We start from the raw sequence: 23747 nt of genomic DNA on the forward strand, positions 1-23747 counted from the left end.
CCCGTGCAGCTATTTTTATGCAACCCACCCAACTCCATCCTGTCCCTGTCCCTAGTGGTCTCCAACGCGGAAAAGTCTTTGGCCCAACTCGCTGGAGACAGTTTACTTACTGTGGCAGACCCCAGGCTAGATTGAAGCTGGTGATTGGCAGATTAAAGCCCTTTCCCTTCAGATGGATGTGACTGGCTTCACTGTTCAGGTCTCAAATTCCCTGCATTCCAGGTCCCTTTCTGGTCACTTTTACTACTTCCCACTTCCTAGTCAAGCAATGAGGCTGTTGTCGCAAGTCCAGGCAATGGGAAGGGCCAAGGGACTTTTCCTTGTCAATATCTGTCCTTCCACACTTCCATTCAATCTCCTCCCTCCCACCTCCACCCCATCATTCACACATGCTATAGGTTGGCTTGCTGCCTTTCTGAGGAGTGGCCCATTAATACCTCAGGGCCAAAGCCGGTGCCTGCCACTCTACTCTCTGCCTTCAGTCCAGCCATCATGACAGCATTTTTCCCTGGCTTCCTGATCTCTGTGCTGCTGCTTTTTCAGGAGCAGGGAGTTAATGGGGTCCCTCCTCAGCTGAGAGGTAAGTGATGCAAATGAATTTGTCAGTCCTTTCCATTCCACCTGGGCCAGCAGGCTAGGGCAACAGAGAAGGGAATTAAAGCATAGCAAGATTTGCGAATTGTGAGAAAATGCATGCATGTCGGTTGGCTGAGAGTGTGGATATTCTCCTAGGGCAAGGACACTTGCAAGGCTCTCTTCTCTGTTACTGCTTGCTTCTTTATTTTGGAATTAGCAGCTGAGATGAAGGCACACATACCTAGATCTAACAGAGCAGCAGTATTCATTTTCCTGGTACACACAAGCATCTGTCTTGTTCTCAGACTTTGCCTGTTTCAGATACCAGTACAAGAGATTTCATTCTTGTTTGGAGTGAGTCAGGTGCTTCTGTGGGGAAGAACATCTTTTGAGAAACGAGTCACTCAGCTAAGGTTGCAGTCCTAACTCCCATTCCCTGGAAGTAAGCCTTTTTTTGGATTCAGTAAGACGTCTGAGTATGGTTCTGCACTTAGGCAGAAAGAACCAGATGCACAAATAAAAGATGGGGGACACCTGGCTTACTAGCAAGTACATCTTCTCCATCTTCTCCATGGTAGGATGCATAGTAACAAATCACCTGGCCATCCCCCCCCCCTTAGCTCAGTAGGAGGGCAAAAGAAATAGTTTTGCTCAGTGGCAGAACATGCAGACAGTCCTACATCCAATCCCCAGCATCTCCAGGTAGGGCTGGGAGACAAACCCTGCAGAGCCACTGCCAGTCAGGGTAGACAATAACTGTGCTAGATGGTCGGGCTCAGTATAAGGCATCTTCCTATGGCTATTCTTTGAATGACAGTAGCAGTTCAAGCAAAGGATCTGAGAGCAGGCATGTGAGTAGTTTGAGCATGACCATCCTTGAAAAAGAATTTCCGTTCACACTGATTCAGTTGTTACAGCTAATTATCTCATCCAGAAAACCATGGATGCAGCAGATAGACATGTGCAGGCTATGTCCATAAGTGGCTACCAGGCGAGACACTTAAAGGGAATTCCTATCTCAGAGTCAATCCTGCATTGAATACCAGTGATTCCATTGCCTTCCTGTCCTGCTGTTTCTTGGACTTTCCAGAGACATTCCACAGTGCTTAGCATATTGTTACTAGGGAAATGCCAATATCTGCATGCAGAAGTTCCTAAATTTGATCTCCAACATTTCTAGGTAGGATGAAGATACACTCTGGTCTGAAATCCTGGAGAGCTGCTGCCAGTTGGTGCTGGCAATATTTATCTAGATTGATCAATGGTCTGACTCAGTATAAAGCAGCTTCCAGTGTGGAATTTTTGGCTCTCCAGATAGTGCTGAACTATATGAACTATGATGATAGGTATATCATCATCCCTATTGGCCATATTGGGCAGGGCCAGAGGCGCCAACTTTTAAATACGATTGTGGGGGCCCTACATTAGTCATGCATGCAACGTTGCAAGGGCTCAGGGGGTGGAGCCAAACGCAGCAGCAGCACAGTCCCAGCGGCCAGCAGCTCCCATCCCCCCTTCCCCTGCCACACAAGGGCAGCAGGAGGAGCCACAAGTCACCGAAGCTGCGCCACGCCCAGCTCTGTGCTCACCCTCCTCTGCCCTCTGAACAATGGCCAGCCCAACCCCCTCAATAAATAAATAAATACTGGGGAGCCCAAAGTGCTTCAACCCCTAGGAGTTGGTGCCTATGGGTAAGGCTGATGGGAGTTGGACTCAAACAGCATCTGGAAGACCACCAATTCCCAATACCTTCTGCTCTATGATCAGCACAAAGCATTCTCTAATCACATTTTAGCTTTTCTGGGGGACTAGTCTCGTGAGCAAAAAGCAATAAGAACATTTCCAATGTAGGAAATCATCTGCATGCATCAGGTAAGGGAGTTTTGCTTTCAGAAGGGGCCAGACAGATGTCTCTGGCTTCTCAGACGTGCACTAAGTTGATAGCAATCTCCTGTCCCCAGAACACAGGTTACTATGAAGAATACTTCCTCTGAACATGGATACCTGTAGTGGTCATGGGTGACAGACATAGCTAACTTAGTTACAGGGATGGTGAAGTATGGTGGTCACTTCCAGGTATTTTTGGAGGAGGGGTACTTCCTCACTCCTTCATAATGATACCATATGATGCCATCTGAACACAGGCAATGCTTACAACCAAGAAAGACAACCCTAGAAATTTCCCCAAAGCATGTCCAAGTGTTTGCTTTTAGTACACCTTTCAGATGATGGTCTGAAAGATTGCAAAGATTTATCCCAGTTCTCTTGATTTCACTTACTTAGTGGATTGAACAGTAGCAAAATAAAATATGGTTTTAATATAAGGAGGATGCTAAGGTTGCAATCCTGTGCCATCTATATACCTGAGACTCAGCCTTACAGAGCTCAGTGGAGCTTACTTCCAAATTGAGTTTTCTCAAGGCTGAAAAGGGCTCTTCATTTTCCTCACGCAGGTGTCCAATGTAGGACAAGACCTACAGACCTGCTCTTCATCGTTGACAGTTCCCGAAGTGTGCGCCCCAATGAATTTGAGCAAGTCAAGGTCTTCTTGTCCAAGGTCATTGAGTCACTTGATGTGGGACCAAATGCTACACGGGTTGGCGTCATCAACTACGCCAGTGCAGTCAAGAATGAATTGTCCCTCAAGACTCACCGTACCAAGGCCAGCCTGCTGCAAGCTGTTCGCAAGATCGAACCACTCTCCACTGGGACCATGACAGGCCTGGCTATCCAGTTTGCAATCAACAGAGCATTCAGTGAGGTTGAAGGCGCCCGAGTGAGATCTCCAGAGATTAACAAGGTATGGAAACTGTGTGGACTTGCAAGAACCTTTGTGCCTCCTGTTTGTTTTCTAACCTTTCTTGCAAAAATATAAGATTGGATAAATAGTTCCTGCCAAATGGAATAAGCAGGCTATCTAGGCAGATATAAGTGGGCTGATTTTATGCTGTATCTGGAGCTGGGGGGAGGGATTTGATTCAGTTTGGATTTAAAAGTGAACCTAGCTAATTCACAGTTCCTGAAACAATATGGGAACCAAAACACAGCCATATTTCAACGTTTGGACTTCTCTGAATTTTGCAATCAAGTTCTCCATTTAAGCAATGTGTACAATAATTCCTGCACTAGGATAAATGTGCATAGAAATGCATTATTTTAGGGGAAACTGCTTTGCAAAAACTTGTATACGAGGAGGAATTAGCACTAAAATCCTGATGACTTTTCATGAGGACTTCTTTTTTCATTTTTAAGAATTACATACTGATGTGGCAATGTGGAGAATGCAGCTTAAGAATGGAAAAGGGAAAAACTGGAACTGAAATTTGGCTATTCCTGGCTGTATCCCTACTCTACACTGCTTTGAAATTGTGGGTTTAAGTGGTATATAAATTTTAAAAATGAAGTCGTAAATAGCAAAAGAAAAAAGAAAGAAAACAGCAAGCAACTTCTAGGATGAACTTTGCTTTCTGTACATTTTTCAGAAATATAAGCTTGGAGAGACAGCTGACAAAATAAAACAAAATATGCAGAAATTTTGGCCAACACCTTTATGGAAAGCAGGGGACAAAGAATCTATTAGGGGAAATCCTTTGTCCTGTCCTATCCCCTAGTGTCTGCTTACTTCAGTTTGCCCGTTCTTTGTAGCAGGAATTCCTGGGAGAGGGATATAATTTCATGCTTGAATGACTGTTTGCAGTCATTTTAATTTACACTTTTGTCCCCACAACGGCCCCCGCTACACCACTTCTGTTTTCTGCTTATCCAATTATTTCCTAATTTCAGCTCCAGACAGACTCCTGGGTTTTCCTTCTCAGAATGGCCCTTATGTAGAACAAGGTAAAAATTATACCTAAGTCAGGCCATAACTCTGCTTGGGTTTTTAATTTGACCCTTCTATGGAATACCAGATTTGTTAGGGGTGGGTCACAGTTCAGCAGTAGAACATGTGCTTTGAGAGCCAGTGTGGTGTAGTGGTTAAGAGCGGTGGACTCGTAATCTGGGGAACCGGGTTCGCGTCTCCGCTCCTCCACATGCAGCTGCTGGGTGACCTTGGGCTAGTCACACTTCTGTGAAGTCTCTCAGCCCCACTCACCTCACAGAGTGTTTGTTGTGGGGGAGGAAGGGAAAGGAGAATGTTAGCCGCTTTGAGACTCCTTAAAGGGAGTGAAAGGCGGGATATCAAATCCAAACTCTTCTTCTTCTTCTTCTTCTTGTGTGCAGAAGGAAGGCCTCACATTCAAACACAGGTAGCAGGTGCTGGGCAAGTGTTTCACCTCATCTCTGTGCCAGTGGAGCAAATTAGGGGTGTGGAGTCACTGAACTCCAACTCCCATCATCCTTGACCATTGGCCATGTTGGCAGGAGCTGATGGGAACTGGAGTCCAACAATATCTGAGAGCCTATCCCAATCACTGGAGTAGACTAGCAGCTCAACTCGGCATGGGGCAGCTTCATGTTTCGCTTTCTGAAAAAGCTGGAAAGACATTTGAGTGGCGCTCTGGAATGTCATTAAATTCAGATATCCACAGAATCTGTCCAAAAAAGACCCCCCTGATGAGCTCATCTGAGGAGTTCAAAGAGATGATTTTCAGGGCACAATGGTTGTTTTTAAGTCCAGTCTTCCAATCAGCATTTGGACTTCTTTTTAAAAAGTAGTTCTGTACAAGTTATCATGGAAAAACCTAATACGAGTACAGGGAGGTGAGGAAAAAATGGGGAAGTGATAAGCTAGGAAATGAGATAAGATGAAACAGTAGCTGTTTACACAGGGCTAAGTCAGGCTATTTTGGTGCTGTGAGGGTGAGCTACCAAAAACAAGAGCACAGGAAGCTACTTTATATAAGCTACTTTAACTCAGCATTCCCTACACTGACTGGTAGCAGCTTTCCAGGGTTTAAGGCAGAGGACATTCCCAACCCTAGCTGGGGACACCAAGTATTGAACCCTTTTGCCTTCTTTAATTGCCTTCTTTAATTCACTTGGGGAGTAGGAGAATAACTTTGCAGCTGCCTCTGTGCTTGATTGGCTGGAGAAGAGTGAGCTTTGGTTATGAGAGGAAAGGGAACTTGATAGAAGGAATAACGTGTGGTTGCCCAGAAACGCTTTTATTTATTTATTTTTACTTCCACTCAGTACAAACTCAAGTCACTTCTTAAGCAAAACTGTCATGTCAGGAGTAATGCTGCTGCCACAATGCCTTCGCTCCTGGCTCGCTTTTCATTTAATGTAGCAAGGGTCTTGCATTGCGAAGTTAATGTAGTATAAGTGGCTTTTTTAATAGCTGTGTTATAGATACAACCAGTCATTTTTCTTTCTTTCTGGGGGTACTCAAGGGTACACAGTACCAGCATCTCCCCCCCCCCCAGAAGAAAAGCACTGGTTAAAAGTGTGGCAGTTACTCTAACAACTTCATGGTGAGTATTGACACATTTTATTCTGGAAGAAAAGAGACGGGATACAACTCTTCAATAATGTCTCACAGGAGGCTGACTTAGACTGAATCAGACTATCAATCCATCTAGGCCATGGGTAGGCAAACTAAAGCCCAGGGGCCAGATCCAGCCCAATCTCCTTCTAAATCCGGCCCGCGGATGGTCTGGGAATCAGCGTGTTTTTACATGAATAGAATGTGTCCTTTTATTTAAAATGCATCTCTGGGTTATTTGTGGGGCATAGGAATTCGTTCTTTTTTCTTTTCTTTCCCCAAAATATAGTCCAGCCCCCCTCAAGGTCTGAGGGACAGTGGACAGGCCCCCTGCTGAAAAAGTCTGCTGATCCCTGATGTAATGAGTATGGGTTGCTCGTGCGTAAGTTGCTGCCTCTCCTGGCTATGTTGCCTGGTTAAACCTTTCTGTCTGGACAGCCCTTCACTTCGTGGCTGCCTCAGTCACTAGCAGAATCCGTCAGTGGGCGTTTCTTAAACCTTTTCCAACATAAAAGTTGTTTGACGCCAAGTCTCCTCCTACTCTCCCTGCGTGGAAGTCTTCTGCGCAGGGAGGGCGTGGGTAGCGGAGGACCCGTGCTCTCCCCACTGGTGTCCGGTGAAGAGTCCTGGAGCCCTCTCGCCGATTCCCCCATCTGCCCCCCTTTATCCCTGGTGTTGCACTGATTTGCTTCCCCATCTGTTGAGCTGCCTCTCTCCCTGCTGGGCCCTTCTCCAGCATCATTTGAGAGCCTTCCCTCCACCTCTAGCTCCTATGTCAGTTCCCTGACACCTGATCTAGGCTAATGTTGTCTGTACTTCCTGGCAGTGGCTCTCCAGGATTTTAAAGAGGAGTATCTCTTGGAAGTACTGCCTTGGAGATGCGGCGTATTGAACCTGGGACATTTGGCATGCAAAGCCCTTCTCTGGATGGCCATTCAACCTTCAGTGAAGCAGAAGTGGTGATTCTCCTTCACTGGGTTTTTTTAAGAAGGGGTGGAAGACCACCTGTTACAGATTCCTTAGCTGTAGTTCCTGCATTTCAGGGTGTTGGACTAAGTACCGTTGGAGTCCTTTCCAACTCTGCAGTTTTATGATTCTGTGATTCTCTATGAGACTAAGCTTTGCATGGAGTAGACCTGCTGAAATTAATGGACCTAAGTTTTCCACGTCCATTAATTTCAGTGAGCTCACTCTGAGCATATGGCTAACATTAGACGCAGCTCCAAGTTAGCTGAGTTAAACTTCAGTCATGTTGATTTTAATAAGAACAAAGTTCAGCTCAATCTGCATCCAGCTCATTGCCTTCTATGTCCATTTTGGTGATGCCAGATTCTTCCTGTGCCATCCCTGCTCCATAAAACCTTAATACTTGTACCTAAACAAGAGTGATGTGTTGTCTGCATTTTGGTGAAACCCAAGAGCAGATTCTTAGGTGGATTATTTTTGAAACGTGGAAAGCAGCTTCCAGTCTCTGTTTTCAGGTTTTCATAACCTGCAGGGCGAAACATTCCCAGACTGTATTATTTTCCCTTTTTACAGGGATAGAAAAGGTGCCGAAATAAAGATATTGTTACATACAGTTGAAGGGGCCTTTTAGCTTGCTGAAAGGAACTCTGTGGACTGTGGAGGTCTTTGTCCTTTAGGAGAGCAAAAGAGCCCCATCTCGGCTGACAACCCCTTGCCTTTAAACCCCTCGAGTTTAAATTTCACGGTGATATGGATTAAGTGTGTTCCAAGCCATTAGGTTTAGCATAATATCGTTTTATGAAAAGACAATATATAGAATTGTGTCTGCCAGGTTGGCCATGTGTTCTACTTTAGAGAGGACAGCCCTCTGTTCAGAGGCATTCTCTATTTGAAAGGCTGCTCATTTCAAGTCCACCTTAAACTTAAAGAGCAGGATTATGCACAGCTCTCCCCTCCACCCCCGCAATCTGGTTCAGGGTTCAATCTACTGTTTTGCAGTAGCCCCAATATGACCATGGACAATCCAGGGATGAACCAATACAGATCCGGGCCCCAAATCAATTTGGGGGGCTTTGCAGAGTCATGCAGCAGTGAGGGCAAATGGGACTGTGGAATTCTGGCTAGCTCAGAGAGTATTGCATTTGACTTTGCTGTTTTCCTCCAACAGTGGAAGTAGAACAAAGCCACTGTGGCAAGCTGCTGTTGCCAACTCTCTCTCTGTCTCTCCCCTAGCCCCATTTTCTGGCGTGGTTTCTATGCTCACAGCTGCACCATACATTTAAAATACACTTATACCACTTTAACAGTAATAGAGAATACTGGGAACTGTAGGTTGCTGGGCTTTCTGGGAATTGTAGGTCTGTAAAGTCAGTACCCTTAAGAAACTATAGCTCTCAGGTTTCTTTGGGGGAATCCATGACTGTTGCAGTGGTATAAAAGGTAAAGGGACCCCCGATCATTAGGTCCAGTTGTGACCGACTCTGGGGTTGTGGTGCTTATCTCACTTTATTGGCCGAGGGAGCCGGCATACAGCTTCCGGGTCATGAGGCCAGCATTACTAAGCCGCTTCTGGCAAACCAGGGCAGTGCACGGAAATGCCGTTTACCTTCCTGCCAGAGCTGTTCCTATTTATCTACTTGCACTTTGACGTGCTTTCAAACTGCTAGGTTGGCAGGAGCAGGGACCGAGCAACGGGAGCTCACCCCCTCACCGGGATTCAAACTGCTGACCTTCTGATCGGCAAGTCCTAGGCTCTGTGGTTTAACCCACAGTGCCACCTGCGTCCCTTACAGTGGTATAAGAGGGCTTTAAAAGTATGGCATGGATGTGACCTACGCCCATAGCAAACATAGGCTTACGTAAGAAATTGAACAGGCTCTTTGAACTTTGTGGCTCCTTTACCTAAAGGCTATAAAGAGATAGATGGAAATTTACGGAAGGAATATCCTGGAAAGATCCAGGGGGAAGGCAGCTCCCTAGAAGGCTACAGTACTTATGATGAATGTGGATATACTATTAGTAAACTGCTTTTTCCTGTGTTGTAGGATGTGAAGGAAGTTGGCTTTTTCCTTAGCTGCATGAGATTTCAACACCCAGAAGAAATCTTTCTTTAAAAAATTGGTCTGTTTTCAGACCTGTGCCAAAATGAACTGGAAAAAGTGACAAGACCCAGATTTACCTGACCTGCCAAGAGTTTGATTCCCTTCCCTCCACCCCCCTTTTCCTTTACGTGTTGTGTTTTTTTTTTAATCACGTAAGCCAGCAAGCAGGGGGCAGTCTCATTTTAACTCTGTAAGCCACTCTGGAAAGCTTAATGGCACATGCTCTAAATAAATAAATTGCAATATTTTTGGAGGTCGGGTTGAAACTGCTGTGTAAAAGACTCTGTCATATTGTGGAAGGCTGATTTTGATTTGTTTTTATCGACAAGTTGAAAACCACCCCCACCTCTCTCTCACACACATTCTGTGTGCAAGGGAAGCCCCTCTACTCCGTGTCTCCCCCACCCAATTTGTTAAATAAATGGCTCTCTCTTCTGGCAAACAAGGGGCATTGCACTGAGTGCTATGATCCTTGTTCAGTTTTAAGAAGCAAAATACAGGGTACATTGTAGCCATATGCGATGAAGCCTTGAATACAATGGAAAATGCCTTTGGGAAGTGTGGTTTGCATGTAAGAAGGGACAGGACAGGAAAGAGTGCATAACCCTTCCCCTGCCAGTTGCTTTCAACTTGAAACTAAGGGTTTGTCTACAATAGTGGCATGCAGTGAAATTTTTCAGAGGGGAACAGTTAGAGGGGAACAGTTAGAGGCTCCAGCTTGTGAGGATGATTGGGGGTTTCTGACATCATGCGTGTGGTGTCCCGACATCACACACATGAGCAATGCACCTCCCTCCCTAAGCTGGGCAGAAGCTTCCTGGGGCTTTGGGAAGAAGGTGCTAGGCTTTAATACTTTAGGGGACTAGCCTAGACCCCTAGTCCACTGACTGCACACAACTGATTCACACTTAGCTTTTACCCTATGCTGTCTAGGCACAGGTCCATACTTTAAAGCTGTGGGTCTGAGTGCATATATATATATATATATATATATATATATGCAGGTTTTGGTGTCTTCGGGTGTCTTCCCGTGTAAGAGTCGGGGTGTCTGTGCGACGTTTCGACGAGGTCTCACTCGTCATCTTCAGGCTGGTGCTTTCGGCTTCTTGTTACTGGAACAGAGCAGAGTCTGGTGTTTGAGTTCCTATAAATACTGTTGAGGGGTGTGGTGTATAGCCTCCAACGTTCTGGGTAGAGAGGAAGTTCCTAGATTAGTGTGCCTTTTCTTCTTTTGTTCCTTAATTACTTGAGGGATATCTTGGGTGATTTCATGAGTGATATTCTGAATATCACTGGGTGGGTCATTAATTACTTGAGGGATATCTTGGGTGATTTCATGAGTGATATTCTGAATATCACTGGGTGGATCATTAAGTGTAGATTAGTTGCTAAAGCTCTCGTGTCTTGACCTCTTGAGCTTGTGAAGAGTTTTTCTGAGAAGATGGCTGTGCTGCATTTAGTTGTGCTCTGGCTTGGCTTCGTGTATAGGGGCGAGCTATGGTTTTGTGCCTTGTGCCAGCCAGATCTGTGTAGGGATTGCAGGGGGGTGCAGCATCCGGAGGTGCCACTATAGTTTGGTTGCTGGATGGAGTCTGTAATATGTCTGTGGAGAGGGTCTGGGTTTGGGTCTGGTGTGGTTGATTGGTGACGGCGTTCTGTGTGCCTCTGGTTCTGGTGTCGGTTTTTGTGGGGAGGGCTAATTTCCAGATGTCTGGCAGGCGGGACGTGTCGTCACGCTTGTTCATGTTGTGAGGGTGTTTCTCTATCTCGATGGCTTCCATGATTATTCTCTTGTGGTGATGTTCCATGTTAAAGAGCAATTTGGAATCTGCAAAATTAATTTCGTGTCCTGTTTCTTTCATGTGTTGGAAAAGAGAGGAAGTTTTTTCTTCTTTTTTGACGGCATTCTTGTGTTCTGCGATACGTGCATTTATTCGTCTGTTTGTTTGTCCAATGTACGTGGCTGGGCAGACTTTGCAGGGTATTTCATAGACCCCTTGGTTTTCCAGCTGGATTTTGTCTTTTGGGTTTCTGAGGATATTGGCTATTTTTTGGTTGGTGCAGAAGGCTGTTTTGATATTGTGTTTATGGAGGATTTTGCTGATTTTGTCTGTAGTGCCCTTGATATAAGGAAGGAGGGCCATGCCATTGTTTTCTTCTGTGTCTTGGTTTTTGGGGGGTGTTTCTTTTTGGATTAGCTTCGTAACCCTGTTTTTCTGGTATCCATTGGCGATTAACACATTTGAGAGATACTGTAACTCAGTTGTCAAGTGGTCTTTGTCAGCCAGGCGTTTGGTTCTGGAGATGAGAGTCTTGGCTACGGAGTTTATTTGTGCAGGGTGGTGGTGTGATTGTGCATGTAAGTAACGGTTGGTGTGTGTTTTTTTCCGGTAGATAGTGTGTCCTAGGGAGCCATCAGGTTTTTTGTAGATTAGGACGTCAAGAAAGGGGAGTTGGTTGTTGTCTTCTATTTCCATAGTGAATTGTATTTTGGGGTGTAGGCTGTTGAGATGTGTGAGGAAGCTATCTAGTTTTTCTTTCCCGTGTGGCCAAATTACAAAGGTGTCGTCAACATATCTGAGCCAAAGTTTGGGTTTGTGTTCTGACTTGTCTAAAGCATTGGTTTCAAAGTGTTCCATGTACAGATTTGCGATGACCGGTGAGAGGGGTGATCCCATGGGTGCTCCTTCTATCTGTTTGTATCTTTGTCCATTGTGGATGAAGTACGTGTTGGTTAGGCAGTGGTTGGTCAGGTCCAGGATGTATTTGGGGGGGTTGTATTTGTTTTGAATGGCTGTCAAGGCTTCATTAATGGGCACTTGAGTGAAGAGAGATACAACATCGAAGCTCACAAGTAGGTCATCGGGATGTAGGTATTGTTTCTTTATTGTTTCTATGAACTGGAAGGAGTTAGTAACGTGTGAAGCGATGGATTCTGCATAGGGCTGAAGTTGCTTAGCGAGAAATTTAGCGAGATTTTGTACAACCCCCCCAAATACATCCTGGACCTGACCAACCACTGCCTAACCAACACGTACTTCATCCACAATGGACAAAGATACAAACAGATAGAAGGAGCACCCATGGGATCACCCCTCTCACCGGTCATCGCAAATCTGTACATGGAACACTTTGAAACCAATGCTTTAGACAAGTCAGAACACAAACCCAAACTTTGGCTCAGATATGTTGACGACACCTTTGTAATTTGGCCACACGGGAAAGAAAAACTAGATAGCTTCCTCACACATCTCAACAGCCTACACCCCAAAATACAATTCACTATGGAAATAGAAGACAACAACCAACTCCCCTTTCTTGACGTCCTAATCTACAAAAAACCTGATGGCTCCCTAGGACACACTATCTACCGGAAAAAAACACACACCAACCGTTACTTACATGCACAATCACACCACCACCCTGCACAAATAAACTCCGTAGCCAAGACTCTCATCTCCAGAACCAAACGCCTGGCTGACAAAGACCACTTGACAACTGAGTTACAGTATCTCTCAAATGTGTTAATCGCCAATGGATACCAGAAAAACAGGGTTACGAAGCTAATCCAAAAAGAAACACCCCCCAAAAACCAAGACACAGAAGAAAACAATGGCATGGCCCTCCTTCCTTATATCAAGGGCACTACAGACAAAATCAGCAAAATCCTCCATAAACACAATATCAAAACAGCCTTCTGCACCAACCAAAAAATAGCCAATATCCTCAGAAACCCAAAAGACAAAATCCAGCTGGAAAACCAAGGGGTCTATGAAATACCCTGCAAAGTCTGCCCAGCCACGTACATTGGACAAACAAACAGACGAATAAATGCACGTATCGCAGAACACAAGAATGCCGTCAAAAAAGAAGAAAAAACTTCCTCTCTTTTCCAACACATGAAAGAAACAGGACACGAAATTAATTTTGCAGATTCCAAATTGCTCTTTAACATGGAACATCACCACAAGAGAATAATCATGGAAGCCATCGAGATAGAGAAACACCCTCACAACATGAACAAGCGTGACGACACGTCCCGCCTGCCAGACATCTGGAAATTAGCCCTCCCCACAAAAACCGACACCAGAACCAGAGGCACACAGAACGCCGTCACCAATCAACCACACCAGACCCAAACCCAGACCCTCTCCACAGACATATTACAGACTCCATCCAGCAACCAAACTATAGTGGCACCTCCGGATGCTGCACCCCCCTGCAATCCCTACACAGATCTGGCTGGCACAAGGCACAAAACCATAGCTCGCCCCTATACACGAAGCCAAGCCAGAGCACAACTAAATGCAGCACAGCCATCTTCTCAGAAAAACTCTTCACAAGCTCAAGAGGTCAAGACACGAGAGCTTTAGCAACTAATCTACACTTAATGATCCACCCAGTGATATTCAGAATATCACTCATGAAATCACCCAAGATATCCCTCAAGTAATTAATGACCCACCCAGTGATATTCAGAATATCACTCATGAAATCACCCAAGATATCCCTCAAGTAATTAAGGAACAAAAGAAGAAAAGGCACACTAATCTAGGAACTTCCTCTCTACCCAGAACGTTGGAGGCTATACACCACACCCCTCAACAGTATTTATAGGAACTCAAACACCAGACTCTGCTCTGTTCCAGTAACAAGAAGCCGAAAGCACCAGCCTGAAGATGACGAGTGAGACCTCGTCGAAACGTCGCACAGACACCCCGACTCTTACACGGGAAGACACCCGAAGACACCAAAACCTGCATTCCTATACCCGTGAAAATCTACGAAAGCATATATATATATATATATATATGCGCAAGGTAAATATTGTCTGGAGGACTTAGAAGGCTTATAAACACACTTTCCAAGAAACCAAAAACCACGTGACCGAAGACTAAACAAGCAAAGTGACTGAGCAACGTAGGGTCTTTGGTTTAAGCAGGTTTAACTCGTGTTTGCATTTCTATCTGGTGAACCATTGGCATCCTTAAAGCATGTGGCTGCTCTCATTTCTAATTCTTATAACATAAAATTCCAACATATGACTACCACCCACTATTTCTCTTGTCTCTAAAGGTTACTAAGGCTGAATCTTGTACTCCCTTACAAATCCAGTTGGATTTGTAAAATATTCTGCTGTAAAAACTAAATATAGCTCTTTCATAATATATGCAATGGTGCGTGTTCCTGGTGGTGTAGACTCAATAACTTCTGTGATTGATTGTTTATAGGAAAATGGGATTATTATTGGTTCCAATTAAAGGGTGAGCAAGCTGAGTAGAAGAACTGACTCTGATAGCATGATGTGCTTCAGCAGGGGTCAGCAAACTTTTTCAGCAGGGGGGCAGTCCACCGTCCCTCAGACCTTGTGGGGGCCCAGGCTATATTTTGAAAAAAATAATAATGCTGCAAGAGTACCAAGAGCCCTGGTGACTACTTACCTGTGTCTTGCGAGTGGCAGGGATTGGCGGTGGGGGCAGCAGGACGATGAGTGGTGCGCAAAAGGGCTCCAGAGAGGGGCTGCTTAAAATGGTGGCCGCTCAAGCGCTGCTGCTGCTGGTGCCAACAAAGCCCAGCCCCCTTCCTCCTCTAGGCAGGGCAAGGAGAAGCCAGCAGGAGGGAGGAAGGAGGCACCACTGCTGCCGTGTGAGGCAGAGGGAGGGAGAGGGAAAGAACACGCGTGCTGGCGATCCACGTGGCGATTCCTGGATCATCCGCGGGCTGGATCCAGAAGGCAATTGGGCCTGATCCGGCCCATGGGCCTTAGTTTGCCGACCCATGTGCTTCAGGATAGATGCCATCCAAGTGAAGGCAGAATTGGGAAGGTTGTGACCTGGCTGCCTGAAATATCTCTCCCTATAGGAACCTGCCTAGGTGCTAAGATGCTCAAGTGAGCACTATCTCTTGGTCCCATCATCATCAGAAGCCTGGTTGGTGGTGACAGGAGATAGAGCCTTTTTTGTAGCTGCTCCCATACTGTGAAATTCCCTCCCAAGGGAGGTGAGATTGTCTCCCTCCTTGCTCTCTTTCCACCAAAAGGCTCAGACCTTCCTATTTTAGACAGGCCTTTAGAAACTAAGGAGCAAACAATACTGATCACTGGGCTGCTGTCAGGGCAAATTAACTGCTGATTTAAAATGTGTTGCATTTTGATTATTATTTTCAGTAGTTCGCTTTATTATTCTGAATTTTGTAAGTGATATTTTGAACTGTTGCAAGCAACCCTGAACCCCAGGATATAAATATAGTAATTAAATAAAATACATGAATGAATAAGCAGTACTGTGTGCAGCTGGAGAGTCCTTTGCCACTCTCTTACCCACAGGTAGCCATTGTAGTGACAGATGGACGCCCCCAGGATGGGGTGAAGGATGTGTCAGCGAGGGCCCGAGCACTTGGGATTGAAATTTTTGCCATTGGCGTGGGCCGTGTGGACATGCACACTTTGCGACAGATGGCTAGCCCACCTCTGGATGAGCATGTGGATTATGTGGAGAGCTACAGTGTCATTGAGAAGCTGACCAAGAAGTTTCAGGAGGCATTCTGCGGTAAGTTGTTAAGGAAGCCTTGTGCTGCGAAATAAGAGGTTGCATCCAACATTAGTCAGAACAGGCCCACTGAAATTAAAGGGCACAACATATGGAACTTATATGTGGTGGACCTGTAAAAGGGTAAAAGAGTATTGGGAAATAATTCATAATGAATTAAAAAAAATGTTGCAAAAACACACACCAAAAAACCAGAGTTGTTTTTGTTAGGGATAACTCAGATGGAAATTTCCAGGTGTCAAAAAAGGTTTTTTATGTATGCCACTACTGCGGCCCATGTTTTGTTAGCCCCAAAATGGAAAAATGAGCGAGATCCCAACTAAAAAGGAATGGCAACTTAAACTGATGGAATATGTGCAACTTGCGGACCTAACATATAGAATATGAGAACAAGAAGAACATATGTTTAAAGAAGATTGGAAAATGTTTATTGAATATATTTGGGGGGAGTTGTGTACACTTGAAAACTTAGGCAGCATTAAGATAAATTCAACAGTGTAAATAAGTTTTGATGGATGCAGTAATGGAATATTGAATTTTTTAGTTTTTGTAAAATATGTGGGGATTTATGTTATACAAAATAAACCATAGAAAGAGAAGAAGGGAAGTCGTTGATATTTTAAGGTTGTTTAAATGAATATTTTTAAATTGTAAAACAGAATATATATATATATATATATATATATATATATATATATATATATATATATGCAGGTTTTGGTGTCTTCGGGTGTCTTCCCGTGTAAGAGTCGGGGTGTCTGTGCGACGTTTCGACGAGGTCTCACTCGTCATCTTCAGGCTGGTGCTAACAAGAAGCCGAAAGCACCAGCCTGAAGATGACGAGTGAGACCTCGTCGAAACGTCGCACAGACACCCCGACTCTTACACGGGAAGACACCCGAAGACACCAAAACCTGCATTCCTGTACCCGTGAAAATCTACGAAAGCATATATATATATATATATATATAAAATGAAAGGGCACAACTAACTTAAGGTAATTAATTTCCATGGGTCTACTCTAAGTAGAACTTGGTTGGATACAACCCAAGGACCAGAGACTGTTCTTACCCTCAGCGCAAGAAGCAAAGTTGTACATTGGAAATTACCAAGCAAAAGAAATTCATGTAATCCACTTTTGGTACAAGGCTTCACAAAGCATGTATTTTGGACCACAACTCCCATCAGTCTTCACCAGCATGGCCAATAGTCAGGGGTGATGGGAGTTGTAGTCTAAAACATCTGGAGGGTGCCAGCAGGGCCAGCACAAGTCATTTTCCCATTGTAGGCAAAATGCCCAACAATGATGCTATTCCACTGCAGATCCAGATTCTTCCACCCCCTCTCTGACCCCTTTCTCGCACCCATGCTGCTGCCAGCCCCATCACCACAACTGTACCCTCACAGTCACCTGTGTCTGCGCAATCAAAATAGTGGATGGAAGTGTTCCAACGCCTTTGGTTTCTTAGAATTCCTGAGCAACGTCGGGTACTTTCTGCCAGTATAAATATATGTTTTAACTTTGCATGTTATTATTTTGCAGCTGTGTCAGACCTGTGTGCCACTGGAGACCACGATTGCCAGCAGATCTGTGTCAGTGCAGGGGCTTCTTATACCTGTGCATGTAAAGAGGGGTTCACGCTTAACGCTGATGGAAAAACCTGCAGTGGTAAATAATGTTGTTCTCAACTTGGTAGAGTGGGCCAATGTTTTGAATGCATGCAAATTTCAACGTTCAGGAAGCATGCCATCTTCCTGATCTGAATCTCAAGTTTGCAAGCATACACGTGACACAAAATATGCAGGCTGTTTAATTGCTCTTCCTATCTGTCCTTGCCACTGCTTGAGGGGTTCATCTAGAACCATGGTTTTGGTCACCAGTGGTTGTAGACGATGTGCTTTAAGAAGGGTGTTGCAGACCAGGGATGGGGCACCTGTGGTCCTCCAGATGTTGCTGGACTCCCAACTCCCATCTTCCCAAACAAGCATGGCCACACTCTAGGAATGATGGGAGTTGTAGTCTAACAAAATCTGAAGAGCCACAAATGCTCCATCTTTACTGAGGACAAATGGGAATGAGTTCAGAGGAGGGCAATGAAGATGGTCAGGAATATGGAAAACAAGTCATATGAGGAACGGTTGAAAGAACTGGGTAGTTTTAGGCTGGAGAAGAGAAGGCCACAGGGGAACCTGATAGTACTCTTCTAATACCTAAAGAGATTTCGCATAAAAGAAGGCAAAGATTTGCTCTCTTCAGACCACCAGGGAACAACTAGATCTAATTGGCTTAAGTTAAAAACGGGGGAGAAATTAAATTTTGTTTGCATTTTTGTGAGAAACTAATTAACTCACACTTTGAAATTTACACTTATGCAAAAGTTGCACTGCAATTCACCAAAGTATAAAAAGTGCATTGTATCAGGGAAAAGTGCTGGGAACACAATCTTGCAGTGGAGAAAAGATGCCCTTAGTGAACCTTAGAGGTAGTCCAGATATTTTGGACTCCAACTCCTATCAGTCCCAGCCTGCATGGCCAAGATTAGACATGATGGGAGTTGTAGTCTCAGAGAGTCTGATAAGCACTACATGTGCTGCCTCTGCACTAAAGACTCATGAGCTGCATATTCTTGCAATATTCTCCCTCCATGAGCACATTGAGACACTTGTCCAAGAAGCAGGTCCTTTCCTCTAGTTAAGACCACTTACATTGTTTCTGTGTCTCTTAAACCATCATTCCCTTGGACTTCCATGTGCCAGGAGAGTCATAGGTTGGGTGGATTAGGGGCCATATTTGCAATGAGGTGATACAAGCAGCTCATTCTCACAGGGCCATGGGCCTGCTGCTGCATGAATGCTTTGTCCAGGGCACTCCCTGCAACACCTCCTTTCCCCCCTCCACAAGCATAACTACATTGCTTGCGTCACTTCTGGAATCCTTAAGTAACCTTCTCCAATGGCCTCCAAAGAGCTGTAAAAGCAACAAGGAGCATAGATCGCCCAGTTTAAAACTTTGCACCAACTTCCCCTGGCAGAACAAGGTGACCACTGAAATGTATAACCTCCTTGAGTAAACTTTAGAAAAACCTAGCCAGTGGCTGAACTAGGAATAGTATCCAATAGCTGAAACACAACCAACTCAGTTTTGGGAAGCTGGGACTTGGGAAGGTTCCATAACACAAAAGAGAGGGAAGTAGACTGGATCAGTATCTAACATCTCGAACGCATGCCAGTCGAAATGACTTTCCCTCATTTCCTTTCTGAGAATGAGTACTTTCAAGAGCTGATGCTTACATAGCCTTTGAGTCTCTCTTGTGCTTTGTATCTCATTTTCAAGAGACCGGAGGGGGTCAAACAAGGTGAGACATAAATTATGGATGCAGCTTCTCCCTGATCCAGATTGGAGCTCTGACATAATGTTGTATTATATGGATAGCTTTAACATTGCACCTGGCCCAAGGTCCTGTCTGAATCACACTTTATCTCTGTGCCTGCTGTTTGCATTAGAATGTAAGCTCCCATTTGCCCCAATGGAAGCTTTTGGTTTAGTACAAACAAGCCCCCCCCCCATCTAGATTGGGATTGCAACAGAGGGCAAAGGGTTAAAGCCTCACTGCAACCCGTATGGATTAGGACCTGCTTGCCTGCTATTTACCACGGAAATCGATCACACTGGCCTAAGTTACAGACTCTCCAAATGCCTCTGTTTTCCAGGGACAGTCCCAGATTAACAGAAGCTGTCCCAGTTTCTGATTTGATCCTTGAATGTCCAACTTTTCCTTAGGACATCCCTATTTTTATTGGAGAAATGTTGGAATGGAGAGAATAAGAATTCCCTACTCTCATCGGAGAAATGTTGAAGGGTAGGAACTTAACCCACTGAGTTTGATGGAACTAAATGGGACTGGGAACCTGTGGCCCTTCAGATGTTGCTGAATTCCAGATCCCATCATCTCTGACCATGTAACATCTGGAGGGCAACTGTTTCCTTATATCTGGAATGAAGAATGTTGACTTAATCAGCCATATATGTTGGCTAAATTCAACCTTTAAAACAGGGATGGGGAACATCAGGCCTCAGGGTTATATTCAAGCCCCCCCTGTATCTGGCCCTTGAGGCTCTCCCCAGGCCACAAACCCTTCAGAGACACTGTCCCTCACCAACCCCACCATGCAACTGCCTTGAGTGTTCTTGCCTGGTTGTGAATGCATTCCTGAACTCTGGGAACGCTTCTTGCTTACATGGATGGAGTATACAGATAGCTGTGTGAGCTCCTGTAGAAACTAAGGCTGTGAAACTGGTCTAGCTGAATCCTGGATCCTGAACTGATTTGGGCCAATCATAGTTGGTCTGTGGTTCAGCTGGAATGAACCCAGAGCAAGAAAGGAATGTGGCCTTCATGATTGAAAAGCCCCCCCCCCATTTTAAAAATTGTGTTTCTTTAAATGAAAAAGATGACTAGCTCCAGCTTTCTGGGTCCCTTCCCCCTTCTCTTCTCTCCAGCCTGCAGTGGAGGAGGCGCCACGGACCTTGTCTTCCTGATTGATGGGTCAAAGAGTGTGAGGCCAGAGAACTTTGAACTGGTGAAGAGGTTCATCAACCAGATAGTGGATTCCCTAGATGTGTCGGACAGGAATGCACATGTGGGCCTGGTCCAGTATTCTAGTTCAGTAAGGCAGGAATTTCCACTGGGGCAATACAAGAACAAGAAGGACATCAAAGCAGCAGTGAGAAGGATGTCTTACATGGAGAAAGGCACCATGACTGGCCAAGCTTTGAAATTCCTAGTGGACAGTTCCTTTGCCATCTCCAGTGGTGCAAGGCCTGGAGTCCCCAAGGTAGCAATTGTCTTCACTGATGGCCGGTCACAAGATTACATCAATGATGCTGCCAAGAAAGCCAAAGAACTAGGTAGGTTTTCATAATTTAGTACCACTGTTTTGCGATGGCCTGATTAAGATATAATGGCCTGTATCCAACATTAGTCATACTTGGAGCAGACACACTGAAATGAAAGGACATGAGTAACCTAGGTCCATTCATTTCAATGAGTCTCCTCTGAGTATGTCTAATGTTGGATACAACCCAATGATCTCAGTCTCATAAACCATGGTTTCTTAGACCAAGAATGAGTGTTATACATTGTGCTCACTGTCCCCCTTCCCTCCTTCTATCACTTATGCACCAGTTTGCAAGACTTTCAAGGTTTATTAAACCAGAGTTTCCCACTGTATCCAAACTAGAAAACTGTAGTTTCCAAACTAGGATATGCAACCAGAGTTATACTCTGGTTTCCTGGTTTATAAACAAAGATTAAACCACAGTGTGGAGCATTAAAGACTGAATGCTAAACCATAGTTTAAGGCTACATGAAGGAAACGAATTAAGAGTCAGGGTCATACATTCTGACCTCCTCTCCCCACTTTGCTTTGAGGAGAATAGAAGTGTGTGTGTGTCCTGGCTTAAAGTATCCAGGAAGGTTTTTTGGGTTAGATTTGAACTGGGGAAACTGGTTAGTTCAAGCTGTGGTTTGTTAACAAGGCAGGATAAAAACCTGTCTCTAGTTCACAAATAACTAGAAACTCTGCTTAGTTTAAACCAGAACATAGATACTTCTGATCCCTTCTTTGTGTCAGAGGAGGAGAGCACAGCATGTCAGTCCACAGCTCATGTTTGCTCATTCACATAGCACTAAACCATGGTTTACTGTCGTGTTCCTCAGCCTGGCATAAAAAGATTGGTTGTTCTTTCACAAAGCAGATCGGCAGATTAGCAATTCTTGCTTGTTTCAGGTTACAAGATGTTCGCTGTTGGAGTAGGCAATGCTGTTGAAGACGAACTTAAAGAAATTGCCTCAGATCCGGTGGGAGAGCATTACTTCTACACTGCCGATTTCAGAACCATCAACCAAATTGGAAAGAAACTACAAAGTAAAATCTGTGTTGGTAAGGAAGGTCATGCCTCGTATGTTTACAGCACAATCCTCTAACCCTGGCTACCCTGGCAAATAAATGTGCAACACGAGGCACAATAACTACTATGGCAGTACAGCCTAGCGACACCACAAACCCATACAGTCCATTGGCAGGGGGCAGTATGAGCCGCAAGGGAGGTTCCTCTGACTCAGCCTTCCCCTCTATGCTGCCCTCCAAATGCTTTGGACTACAACTCCTATAATCCCTGAGCATTGCTCACGTTGGCTGAGAGTGATGGGAGTTGTAGTCAAAACCATCTGGAGGGCAGCAGCAGGTTGGAGAAGACTGATCTAACACAACCCCTTTGTCCCCAAAAAATGATGGAGGAACAGAATCAACACACACACACACACACACACACACACACACACACACACACCCCTTGGATATATACTGCTTTACTGGCAGTATATACTGGCATATTTCTGCTGATAAGAGTTGTTTGATAGTGGAACGGACTCCCTCAGAAGGTGGTGGACTCTTCTTCCTTGGAGGTTTTTCAGCACAGGTTAGATGGCCATCTGTCTTGGATGCTTTAGTTGAGATTCCTGCAATGGGTTCCCTTCCAATTCTATGATTCTAAGTGCTTCCACTGATGTCCAGCCAGGAGTATGATTCATTGAATGGCTTTGTTTTCTCTTCCTCAGAAGAAGATCCATGTGAATGTGAAGCCATTGTGAAGTTCCAGACAAAGGTAGACAACCTCATAAAGGCACTGACACGGAAACATATCCTTTGAGAGTTATTTGGAAAAGAGTATATTTTGGGTGTGTGCTGAGTTGTTTATGGAAGAAATAAACTTTAGGTTACTGGGTGAGCCACCTCTCTGGGAAATCAACTAGGTGGCCGGATGGTAACACTTGTTTTTCCAGGTAGGTTCATCAGTTGATAGGGATGGTGGAGAATTCCTACAAAAAGAGAAACAAACAGAAAATGCTGATATTTGTTTACTTGTTGCATATCCAGAACAGAAATCAACCCAGTGAATATGGCCAGTATTTGCTGTTGTTTATTTCACCCACGAGTGATACATAACAGATAATATTAGCATTCTCCATTTCCATTTTGTTTCCTTTGCATTGAAATGAATGGGGTGGAATATCCTAATGACAGCGGTATACAGTGGTGCCCCGCAAGATGAATGCCTCGCAAGACGGAAAACTCGCTAGACGAAAGAGTTTTCCGTTTTGGAGGTGCTTCGCAAAATGAATTTCCTATGGGCTTGCTTCGCAAGACGACAATGTCTTGCGAGTTCCTGCTGGTTTCCCCCCCTTTTTTCTAAGCCGCTAAGCCGCTTATCAGCTGAGCCGATCAGCAGATAAGCCGCTAAAAGCCGCTAAAAGCGCTAATCCGCTAATCCGTCAATGGGCTTGCTTCGCAAGACGAAAAAACCGCTAGACGAAGAGAATCACAGAACGGATTCTTTTCGTCTTGCGAGGCACCATTGTAGATGTACATTTGCCAATAACACAGCTTTTGGTGGAAGATGAACTGCAGTGGAAAGGTAACATTGCTGCATGCATTGAAGACAGGGTCAGAAGAATGGGAAACTATGTCTTCTTACATCCCTAGTTGCAAAGGAGGATGGGCTTTTCTATCTTCAGTACTGATGCAGAAGAGGCAAGTTGAGCATTTCCAACTTTCTCAATTCTGCATAACAAGTGGCTCTTGCTAAAATCCCCATTTCCCATAAGAGCCAGAACATGCAGCAGTACTCAGCAGTACTGAGCTCAGGAGTACTGTGTTAGATGGACCACTGGGTCTAATGCAGCTTCTTGCATTGTGTCCAACTAGTCTGAACCAGCACTATTTGGGGGGATTTTTTTAAAAAATCCAACTGATCTAAATCAGCCTAACCCTTTCAGAGGCTTTTCGTCTCCACACTTCTCTGAAATAACCCAGGACTGTTCCTTAATTCTTGCTCACTGGAAGCTGTGTCGAAGAAGCTTGCTGCCCTAGAAAACAGGATCACCGTTTAAAAGCGGAATCATTTCATCTCCTTCCCAACTCAAAATAAACACACCAGAAGACTCTGACAGATGTGGATGGGCAGGGTCTTCTCCAGTGCTGACTATACTTCTTTTTGAGGAGGAGCAAAAATTGTGATGGTATACAGGTCATGGTAATGCACTAGAGGTCCATGTGTTACCAAACACC

At 44.8% G+C, this 23747-nt stretch overlaps 1 protein-coding gene across 1 annotated transcript; it reads left to right on the top strand.

The window, feature by feature from the left end:
- Positions 1–347: 347 nt before the first annotated feature.
- MATN1 (matrilin 1) lies at positions 348–22329 on the top strand (the record flags this gene model as incomplete). The annotated part of the gene is made up of 7 exons (XM_082231747.1): positions 348–580; positions 3030–3376; positions 15395–15617; positions 17161–17286; positions 20119–20526; positions 21408–21560; positions 22238–22329. The coding sequence occupies exons 1-7, from the start codon at positions 493–495 to the stop codon at positions 22327–22329; spliced, it is 1437 nt and encodes a 478-aa protein (XP_082087873.1). The 5' UTR covers positions 348–492.
- Between the last annotated feature and the right edge of the window lie 1418 nt (positions 22330–23747).

This window comes from Podarcis vaucheri (assembly GCF_965113315.1).
Source record: "Podarcis vaucheri genome assembly, chromosome: 7".
Classification (NCBI taxonomy): Eukaryota; Metazoa; Chordata; class Lepidosauria; order Squamata; family Lacertidae; genus Podarcis; species Podarcis vaucheri.